We start from the raw sequence: 11,396 nt of genomic DNA, 5'->3' as shown, positions 1-11,396 counted from the left end.
ACATGACCTGGGATCATATGTTCCTTGATGGATTTAAGATACAATTTAGCTATAAAGAATATAATTAAAGAATTGTGTTTTCATTTTTATTATAAATTGTCATTCGTTTGCAATGACAAGTGATTCATATTAATTATTGAAAAAAAGAAAAAAAATTGTAAATGCGACGAGGCCCCCTGGTGGCCGAGGCCCTGGGCAACTGCCCGACTTGCCCAATGGGACGCACCGCCCCTGGATTGCTGCTGTAATAAGAGAAGGAGGAAGGGGTCCGCTGTCAAAAATTTTATATATTTCAATTGGGATTCCAATGGGCCCAGGAGTTTTTCCCCTTTCATGGCAGCTTCAGGCAATTCCTCAGCCTTAAGGTCAAACAAGACAGTCTTTGTTTACGGGGGCAATGTCCAAAAATTGCTTTTATATTTGCAGAGCTCAGAGTATTCTGAGCAATACAAACTATTATAGTAACTATTCTGAGGTATTAAAAATACCTCTTCAATTTTTATCAAATTATTACAGGGATTCTTGAAAGAAAATCAGTTTCAAAGTTTCAAAAACCAATCAAATCATTACAGGGATTCTTGAAAAAGATTATCAGTTGGCCCCTTAGAAAGACTTTAAAATCTTGTTTATTCTTGAATTATTTTCATAATAGTAACTATTAGCCATGACTTGAGTCCATATACTATAGGCCGAGGGAGTTCACGTGCACCATTATTGTATCAATTCAGTGCCACCCACACTACAAACACAACACCCAAATACCTGTGCAAATGCAGTTTCCCAGAAGAAAAAAAAACATTTACATTTACACCCAAATGCCTGTGCAAATGCAGTTTCCCAGAAGAAGAAAAAACATTTACACTCCCCCCACCAGCTGGTGTTTTTTATACAGTACATCCTGGTGCCATCACTTCCCCTTGTAAATGATGCAAGCATACAGGCCAGTACATAAACGTACATACGTAAAAGAAAACATATGAAATCACGTGGCCTTCTTCCCTTGCTGCAAGGTCCTGTTCTGATACTTGTGTGCCCCTTGTAGGTGCTTTTGATGGTGGACACGGGTTTGCATGAGCAATCTGACTGGTCTGCAGTTACACAGCCCTATACACAGCAGGGTTTGATGTACTGTGTGTTGTGACACAATCCTCCCGTAATATGGTTTGTCCTTCCTCAGACCACTCTTGGTAAATACTCACCACTACAAACCAGGAGCACCCTACATGACCAGACATTTTGAAGGTGCTCTGAGCTGTCAATCTGTCAACCATTGACCGATGTCAAAGTCACTCAGGTTCACTCATCTCACCAGCATCCAGCATGCCAACCATGAAAATGCACTTTTTGTTTGATGTTAAAATGTATCATATACCTTAAAAAGTATGTTGTTACAGGCTAATCAGTGTAAGTCACTTAATCTGTGAGTGGTTGTTACGACCCTGTGGGTCTGCCTATGTATTTTTGCCGGTGCTTCTGTTTTGTCTTGTGTGTCTTGCAGGTGGGTTGGTGCGCAGTTGATTGGGGCTCTAATCCCATTGGGCCTATAGAAGTCCCGGCCCTTTAAAAGCGTCCGGGATTCCATCATACGGGGCTTGCTTTGGGGTTCGCGCATTTTCTGTTGTCTGCCACCATTTGTTGCCGTTAGGCCCAGCCTCGGGCCTTGCCCACGCCACTACCATCATGTGCGCTACTCACCGGAATGAGAGACCGGGAGAGAGTGCCAGGCTGTTGAGGCCTGTTCGCGAAGCCTTGTGTTTTTTGCTTGTTACGTTATTTTTGAGCCTCAGTTAAATTATTTTTTTCTTTGTCCAATAAATTCACGGTTATTTTTATTCCGTTGTCTGCCTGTGTTTTAAAATCTTTGTCATGTCCTAAAGCTCTAGACAGGGACGTGACAGTGGTCATATTGTTTTGACTCATTAATGTATATACCCGGCATAATTGCAAATTATGTAACTCTGTATTTCTATGCACAAAATATATATTTTGCCTTTCATTTCCAAATAGCTTTTCGGCACCTTTATTTGTGACTTGTATAAGCAGTAATTTTCAGGTATTCTTCAGATCCTTTAAATATTGCACGTTAACGTCAAACTCGTATTTCTATGGAATTCTGAAACAAAGTCACCTTAGGCAAGGACACTTTAATGTTTCCATAATTCATAAACAGATATAATTGAAATGTATATGAACTGCAATGTAACTTTCAACTTGGATATAAAAAGGTCATTTAACATATGTATGCATATGTTTGCAGCAACTATTATTCGAGCACAATTCATTTAGATCTAAAAAATGAGTCTCATACAATGGATTTATAAGACAGTTATTCTGCTCTTTACTTAAAGCTTTATAATGTCTTTTTAAGAGAAGTTCATGGTAAAACAAAGACCAAGAAAGCTTTTAGACCAAAAAGTGAATGTTACTGTTTGTGCAAGTTTTTTGTGGCAGAGCTGGTAGACCGAACCCGCATGCATACAGAAAAAGCAACCTTCTTTCAATGGAAGCTGGAGAGGATGATGTTTTCCACAGAAATATCAGCCCTTTTTCTCTTCTTCTTTCCACTTCTGTTAACCTTCACTCTCTTCCCCTTCTCCCAAACCTATGTCCCAGCCATTGTTGTTGGGGTCGTCTCTGGAGCTGTCTTACTGGAAAGCTGATTGGCTGCTTGCCAAACCTCTCCATGATTTCTTTGATGCGTGACAGGTTGGTGCGACTGATAACAAAGTCACATTGGGTCGCCCCCATCTCATAGCCCACCTCACACATTTTACTTGTCGGGGTGTATCCATCTGCTCTGGCTGTCACTTTGTACTCTCCAGGATTTAGCAGGCGCCAGTAGTCACCCTCTGCAGCTGTAAGAGAAGAGAAAATGTAAACCTAGGAATGACCACTTGCTTTATGTAAACATAGCACAAAAAGTAAGAACATTTGTGTTTGGTAGATTATTTCTTTGTTGTAACAATGCTTCTTGGCAATAACTCTTATAACGTTGGAAAGCCTGTTGTCATGGTGATGGCGCCTGGTATGGCTGCCTCGGTGTGTTGGTGCACACTTCTGTGTTTGTTTTTAGTCTTTAATTTTGTTTATTGCGAATCAAATCGGATTATTTTGTCTTATTGTCACAAACTGTGTTATTTTTTGTCTTTAATTCTGTTTATTACAATTTTTTTTTTTTTTTTCTTATTTTGTTATTGTGTTGCTATGGCGATGTCACTGATTATTTTTACGAGAGATGAGATACTTAACATCAGGGACTCAACACCATCTGATTTATGTCCCAATTTTCTCGCCTCTCCCGTGGATTTACTAGACCTACTAATCCAAGGCCTTGGCCACACAGTGAGAAGGAGACAGAGAGGAAAACGCGCAGGAGCCCTGGTGCGATTTAGGAAGAGAGGTGTGCGGTCGCCTCTACCGAGTATTCTCCTCTCCAACGTCCGCTCATTGTGCAACAAAATTGATGAACTACGCCTTCTCATCAGGACTAACAAGGACTTTTCTCTTTCTTCTGTCTTGTGTTTTACGGAATCCTGGCTGACTGAATCCACACCGGACTCTGCAGCACAGCTGACCGGCTTTCAGCTGTTACGTGCAGACCGCGATCCGATTCTTTCAGGCAAATCAAAAGGCGGAGGGATTTGTTTCTATATAAACCAGTGTTGGTGCAATGACGTGAAAGTGATATTACAATCCTGTTCTCCCGACTTAGAATCATTTTTCATCACCTGCAGACCGTTCTACTCTCCCCGTGAATTCACTTCTTTTATTCTAGCTGGAGTTTACATCCCACCGCAAGCTGACGTGCGAGAGGCTCAACGTCAACTCGCTGATCAGATATTGGGAGTGGAGAGTAGGAGAGATAATACATATTCTCCTGTTATTGTCATTGGAGATTTTAATAAGGGCAACCTCACTCACGAACTCCCGAAATACAAACAGTTAGTCAAATGCCCAACCAGGGAGGAGAATACTTTGGACCACTGCTACAGCACCATCAGCAGGGCTTATCATGCAGTTTCACACGCTGCTCTGGGGCTATCCGACCACGCTCTTATTCACCTGATCCCGGCTTACAGACAAAAACTTAAAATTTCTAAACCTGCTGTGCGGAGAACAAAAAACTGGAACAACAGAGAAGCTGTGGAGGAGCTGCGTGGCTGCCTGGATGACACAGACTGGGACATTTTTAGAACTTCTTCCAGCAGTCTGGACGAATATACAGAGGCTGTGACGTCATACATTAGCTTCTGCGAGGACAGCTGTATTCCAACACGCACCAGGGTTATCTACAACAACGACAAGCCTTGGTTCACTGCAAGACTCAAACAGCTTCGTTTTGGAGAAGGAGGAGGCTTTCAAGAGTGGGGACAAGGATAGGTTCAGACTGGCGTGTATTTGTCTCTCTGTTGTGCAATATGTCTTGTGTTTTTACTTGTTTTTATCTAAGCTGAGTATTTGTATAGTGTAAATCTGTATAGTTCAGTCTATATTTTTATTGTTTTTGTTTTATACTTTTCAACTACACTGAGTCTGAGAGCTGCTACCTCAATTACGTTGTACTTGTGCAATGACAATAAAGATATTCTATTCTATATACAATTTAATGCATTTATATTTTGTTTATTTTTGTTTAGCCTCGGCACGTGTGCCGATTACATTACCCCTTTAATGCAGCCTTTAATTGCATTGATGTGGAACCTATGCTGGTTGCTGGAGAAGAGAAAGGGCTAATGATGTAACATTTATTTGTCTCTGTTCTTGAGAACCTTTCACTTGAGCAAGCAATAAGAAACATATCTGGTATTGACTGAAGAGAGTCACCTTTTTATTATAATGCACATCTGTCTCCTAAAGTTAGTTTGAAGTGAGTGACCATTGTTTTCAGATCTTTCTATGACTGGATCTGTTATTTCCCTCCTGCTTCCCTCCCTTCTGCCAAAAACTGTGATACACACTGAACCGTGGGCCCACTGGACCGCTGCATGCCTACTATTTAGTACTATCAGCATTATAGCTTTGTGGCCTATTCTTGATTTACTTTAGTTCTAATTTTGTCTTGTGCTCAGTTTTGGCATTACAATAAATTGTTAATTGTTAATCTGCAGCATTGTCTCTTCTAGTGTTACTAACTTCCAGTAGTTACAAAGAGTTTGTGATCAGGAACTCACTGAGCAGAGTAGTACTAGATCACTGTAGAACTGTGTGATAGAAACACACACAGATTACTGTCTGTGTCAGGCTGTTAACTGTAGTAGTACCGTGACAAGAACTAGCTAGCAGACTGCTGGCTGAGTAGCCTGGATATCAGTAAGTGATTCCTTTGTGAACAGAGATAAGTTCTTGATGAACGTGTAGTATACTCTCAGAGAGACATTACAACATTAATTGTTATTTGGTAACTTCAAGCCAGGAAGGTAGCCGTGGTTGTTAATAATAAAAATAAATTGGTCAGTTTGGTCAAGAGACAGCTTTTATCAGAGATGGGGACTTGAGTTTGCGACTTGGACTCAAGTCGCACACACAGTGACTTGAGACTTGACTTGAGACTCGTCCTCAAAAAATCTGAGACTCGAGTCGGACTCGAGATTTGGGACTTGTATACAATCTTTATTTTTATTTTTTTGGTGCATTAACGATGCCTGACGGGCTGAATATCATTCCCCCCATCATTATCACCCGTAACCTTAAGCGGTCGGTATGCTTAAAGGATTGGCCATTGCGCACGCCAACTGTGACGTCAATACAGTGCAAAAACTTTTGTGCTTGGTGCACAGGTGAATCGCTGCAATTTTCTTCTAAACTATAGGTATCGCAGCCGAGAAAAATACCATCTACATCACTCGAAAGTAAAATGTGCCTAATTAGAGTCCAGGGGAATATCCATGACAGTTAACTGTATCACCAGTATTCATTCGAGAAGAAGAGGTCAGGTGCCAAATAGAGCACAGTTTTAAATTCCGTTTCACACATCTGGTGCACGTGGCCACAAATGACTGTAAAATGCAGCAACTACACCATGGCGAGTACACCTGCAGCTGCTGTCCCATTTGTCATAACGTTTGGCTATAACAACTTCACACAAGGCCCAAACAAAATAATCCCTAAATGTAATGTCTGCGGTATCAACATAAAGGATGCTGCTTTATCAGGCACCTGAAAATGCACCCAAATAAGTTACATGTCAAAATGCTTAGTTTATGCCTAAATAATCGTTAATGACGATGTCAATCCTACCAAAAGTCATGTTGCCAATATGAAATTATAACCTGAAAGTCTCTCACTCACAATAATATAACCCCATACCAGATTATTGCTTTTTTTCTCATGGTATTCATGTCACTGACAACAATTTCAATTCAACAAGACTCAAAGTAAATGTTGTGAATATTGTAGCAGGATGCAGAAAATCTTTTGAGACTGGACAGTATAGCAACAAATACAACCTGGATTATGAGGTTTTATACTCATGTTTCCCTTTCAACAAATTAAATCAATCCTCCTCAATCTAGATAACTAGTTTAACCCATGTGCATGTCATGACTTACACAATGAATTAGATACCTAGATGTTTATTGGGGTAAGACTAAACAGCAGCAACATTGTACAAATCCTTTTGCCTTTTGCATTGCAAGCATATCCAAAATGTTCAAAAGAATGAGAAATTGCTGTTTTGAATATATGATGTGAAGTTTGGACAGTTTTGAGAATTTAAATTCTTATCTGAGAAATGTACCGAAGCAACTGAGAAAAACTGTAAGCTGACCTCGATACTTGGTTTATACTGTAGCTGTATGTACCTGTTACAAGGCAAAATACAGTACCTAACTTTAAAGGAAAGCTGTCATTGTGCATTTTTTTCACATTGCATTGCAATAGACTGTTTAAAGTGCTCATGTACCAAACAACTAATCTATGCTGATACTGTCTGGTAATATAATAATAATAATGGTAATGAGTAATGATAATATAGTACATGCTTATTACAACCAAGAGACTTGAGACTTAACTTGGACTTGTGACCAAAGACTTGAGACTTGACTTGAGGATCTACGGTAGTCTCACTAGGGCGCTGGATAAAACAGATCATGCATTCAATCTTTGGCCACTAGATAACTGTATTTCTGGGTCAAGGGTGGGAACCCTACACCCCCTTGTGGTGACATCCCTTGTGAATCTTGCGATTGCAGTTTGCAACAGGTGAGTCCTTAGGGACATTTAGTTACATTTAATTTACACAGAACATACCTCCTGATAGATCAAAGACATTAGAAATCCGATGGTAGGAGAATTTAGTCATGCAAAAAGAGGGACACAGTTGAGACATTGACTCTGTCGGGCTCGGGTCGGGTTCGGACAAAATATTGTAATGGCTGTCGGTCTCGGGCCGGGCTCGGAGAGAAAAATTCAGCCCGATCCACACTCTAATTGCCATCAGTTGTAATGACTGTATGGAAATTACTTTTACTGCATAGCAAATACTTGATTTATTGGTACACTTGAAATAAAATCTAAATCTGTGCTGAGCTAAAAATGGCCTTGCTTGTTCCTCAATCCTACTTGTTGAATTTCGATGTACTTTTAAATGGGCATTTTTCAGAAACTTGACAGGGCTTTTACTTGAATTCCTGACATAATTTTCAAGACAATTTTGTGAAATAAAAACAATTTAAAGCTTCTGTCGTGGAGAATCTACAGAATTAAATATCTCAGTCATCATTTTTGGGGCATTATGGCTGGTTTTACCATTGCGGGTCACATTGAATATGTTTGTTTTCAGATGTCTTACCTGTGCGAACATCATGATTTATGCCTTCCACAGAAATGATGGCATTGGTAATGCCCCTGCCCTTTACATCTCTCACCACTCCCTTAATTCCACGATGCACCTGTGTATGACACAGATAGAGGACACATGAAAACAGGGCCAGATACATTACAAATCAGGGGTTAAATGCATGTGGGGGTTCTCCCACTGCAACACCCTGGGTCCTAGTTTGATTGTGTCAGCGGATTCATTAACTTCTACCATTGAAAATGGCGGTGGGTAATGATGGTTCCCAAGAAAACGGCAGAGGAGTGTGATGTAATGCTATTCATGATGATGGTTTGTATGTCTGTGTTAGTGCACATGTGACTACAAATAAACGTCCTCTGTACCTGCTCCATGAAGACCAACAGAGATTCACGGTTGTTCTCCCACTCCTCTGGCAGCTCAGTCTCATGGGGGAATTTGTCGCAGCCCACAAACATGGACAACTCAAAGCAGTTTGTATGCAGGTAGCTAAAGTCATTCATACCTGCCAATTAAGAAGAACAATTTTCAGCCAGCTTTTTAATTTAAAAACATTTTCTACATGATTAAATATCAACATTATCATCACTACACTATCATTTCGGACACTGTATAAGGACATCCTTTTTTTGTACACAGATTTATCATATACACAGGATATACTGTATACATATATACACGTATATATATCATATACACAGGATATATACTGTATATCATATACACAGGATATTCTATACAGGAACAATATGCACTGCATTTGTTCAGGCACATTGATGACAAAGCAATGAGCAAATGGAAAAAAATAAATGACAAAGCATTAAGGTTGGCCATGGAATATGTTGTTATGTTTATATATTGCTGACTTACCAGACATATTTATTTTTAGGTTGGTCACTGCCTAATTTGCTTATTCACTGTGTCATTTTTAATTTGGATCAAAGGCTGGATTTTATATATCCATTCAATCACGGAAAAGAAGCTGCCCATCATGTATAACATGAAAAATGTAATGCACCTACAATAAAATAGAGACAGCAGCTCATGATAAAACATCCAATTACAATTATAATAAAGAAAACATACAAATATACAATCAAATGACCATTATGTCTTTTCCCATTTTAATCTCTATCTGTAGCACTACCAACAAAATGACTCAGTTTACACTGCTGGAAGTGGAACAGATCAATTATGTGCCATGCCAGTGTAAACAGGACAAATCCACATGGAATTTTCATCCAACTGTGGTCTGATGTGTTATTAATGTGTACAAATAATCAAATGCTCGCCCTCAAATTTGAAAGTCTGTCTCCAGTTTGTCACACACTGCTCATGATCAAGGGTTTCAACAACACTGATTGAGAACATGGATACATGCAAATTTGCACCTAAGTTGCAGCAATCGTTGTTGTATCCACTCAGTCTAAGATACTTTGTTCTGTGCAGCATAATATGATTGTCATTGTGGAACTTAAATACATGCACTTTATTAATATTACTAAACTAGCCTACTCCATGGTCCCTCTGCCAGCACAGTGGTAGCATTCAGGAGTCATTCAACAGATAACTATTCGAGTGATAAACCTTTCGTTGCGAGATAGTCAAGTTAATTTGGCTGCTGCTCAGTTGCCACCACAGGTTTCCGGACACACTTGTGGTTCCACTGAGTAGCTGTCGAGGGGGCACCGCCACTGGTGACTAAGGGAAAGCCAGTGGTTCCTCTGGCTAGGAGGAAGCACCGACACCTGTCGTTGGAGTTACCATCTTTTCTTTGGAGTCACTAGGGAGTGTTGAGTACACTCTCCCTCTCGGGTTTGTTGACCACGGAACCGTGCGTACAAAAATATATCTTGTGTACTTGTACTTTAATTTCTATGTGCTGTCAGAGAGCATGGTATACAGTGTGAATGAGTGTGGCCACTAGTGTAATAATACTTAGTGTCAGTTGGAGCTTAAGAGCAGCTTTTCGGTTTGATCAAGGGATTTGGGTTGGGTTTTTGTTTTTCTTATGTTTTAGAACCAGGGAAAATATTTTCAGTTTAATAGTAAGGGTGCAAGGAACTACTATATATATATATTATATATTGGAGCCATAAACACCCTTCATTTTCTGTTTAATAAATACTTTATTGTGAATTCAAGTCAGTTTACCATTTTCCACTGACTGTTTTAGAGTTTAGGTTATATAAGGAGACACATACATTATTACTTCATAAGTTTACAAACCCAATTCTGGTCCTTCTATCATCCATGACAGTGATGAGAACATAAAATGGTGACGAGGATGGGATTTTTGTCTTAACTTGAAACTTAACTTACTTTATTTTCCTGAGTGTTGCATATCTAATACTTACAGTGAGTGGAGTAGCTCTAGCTAGATATTATAACCTAAAAAGGGAAATAGGCCTAAACAGTGCACAGAAACGGAATACAAATAGAAGATTCAAAATGTAATTTCTCCTTAACTGGTGCAAGGGGGAGGTTGTAGATCCCGATCATGCATTAGTAGTACGACATGACTCTGAAGACCTGGATGATGAAACCATAGAGGAAACCTTACATACCATCAAACGACTTGGTCGTGTCAAGGTGTGAGGCCGGCTGTTTGATCCTCAAACAAAGGGTCTGGTGGTGTTATGCGCTTGTAGTGAGCGGGTAAACACCACAGTCATTCCATTGGAGGCGAGGCCTATTAGTGGAGGTGAACCAAGTGTGAGTGCTCTGTGAGCCAAAAGCAAAATTGAATCATTGAGAGCTTAAAAGGGCCTGCCCTGGAAAAAGATCAGGCTGTTAGGTCCAGTGACCCTCAGGCCATGCCCACAGATTACCTTGGGGCACTGGAAAGAGCTTTTGGGTCTTCGGAGTCTGGGGAAGACTTATGCTATGCCTTTAGAGCCCTACGCCAAAATACAGGGGAGAGATTGTCAGATTTTTTTGCAACGCCTAGAACATGCTCTGACCAAAGTGTTTTTTAGGGGTAATTACACTGACAGTAGCATTGATCCAGGTTTTTGTGATTTCGGAAATAGGCTCACACATACAGTAAATTGTCGGAGGAGTAAGGTTTTTTCTTTAGAGGAGTGGGATGTGGGTTTGGCTAGAGGTGTCGAACATCGCATTAGGCTCAGTGACATGTGACCGTTTCGAGAGAGGTTGAGTTGTATTGGTCGGGCTGATATTGATGATGTACGGCGTAACAGACTCATTGTAATTTGCGGTCAACATCTTTTCGCAGCGGTGAATATCAAGAAATATCAGACCTGCGAACGTTGGGGTGGCCCATTCAAATCAACGGAACTTTTTGGAACATTCTGAAGAGCCGTATAATAATTATTATTATTATTATTATTATTATTATTATTATTATTAATAATCTGGGAACAAACTGTAGGCTATTTGGTGCAGTCGATGCATCCAGAACCTCAGCAAAACCGAACAGGTGAGAAAAAGCCTGTTTAGGTGAGTATTGGATCAACAGGAGAGAGTAGACATCGGTTATAGAGGTATTCGTTTGCCAGACTACTGGTGACTATATATGTAGATATACTGACAGTATGGGATATCCCAAAGACGGGGAAAGAAACTGATGCAAAAAAAC

General features: G+C 40.0%; 1 protein-coding gene across 1 annotated transcript in view; it reads right to left on the bottom strand.

Moving 5' to 3' along the window:
• Positions 1-2,133: 2,133 nt before the first annotated feature.
• The window catches only part of LOC105905399 (inactive carboxypeptidase-like protein X2), a 60,792-nt gene continuing 51,529 nt past the window's right edge, over positions 2,134-11,396 (bottom strand). Inside the window, exons 11-13 of the mRNA XM_031561021.2 lie at positions 8,161-8,300; positions 7,790-7,889; positions 2,134-2,855 (exon numbers count right to left, since the gene is read on the bottom strand). Of these exons, the coding sequence (XP_031416881.1) occupies positions 2,578-2,855; positions 7,790-7,889; positions 8,161-8,300 (518 nt within the window). The 3' untranslated portion in view covers positions 2,134-2,577. The remainder of the gene's footprint in view (positions 2,856-7,789; positions 7,890-8,160; positions 8,301-11,396) is intronic.

The sequence above is a fragment of the Clupea harengus genome, chromosome 23, assembly GCF_900700415.2.
Source record: "Clupea harengus chromosome 23, Ch_v2.0.2, whole genome shotgun sequence".
Taxonomy (NCBI): Eukaryota; Metazoa; Chordata; class Actinopteri; order Clupeiformes; family Clupeidae; genus Clupea; species Clupea harengus.
The sequence above is the reverse complement of the archived record's forward strand: the minus strand, read 5'-3'. Positions and strand labels throughout refer to the sequence as shown.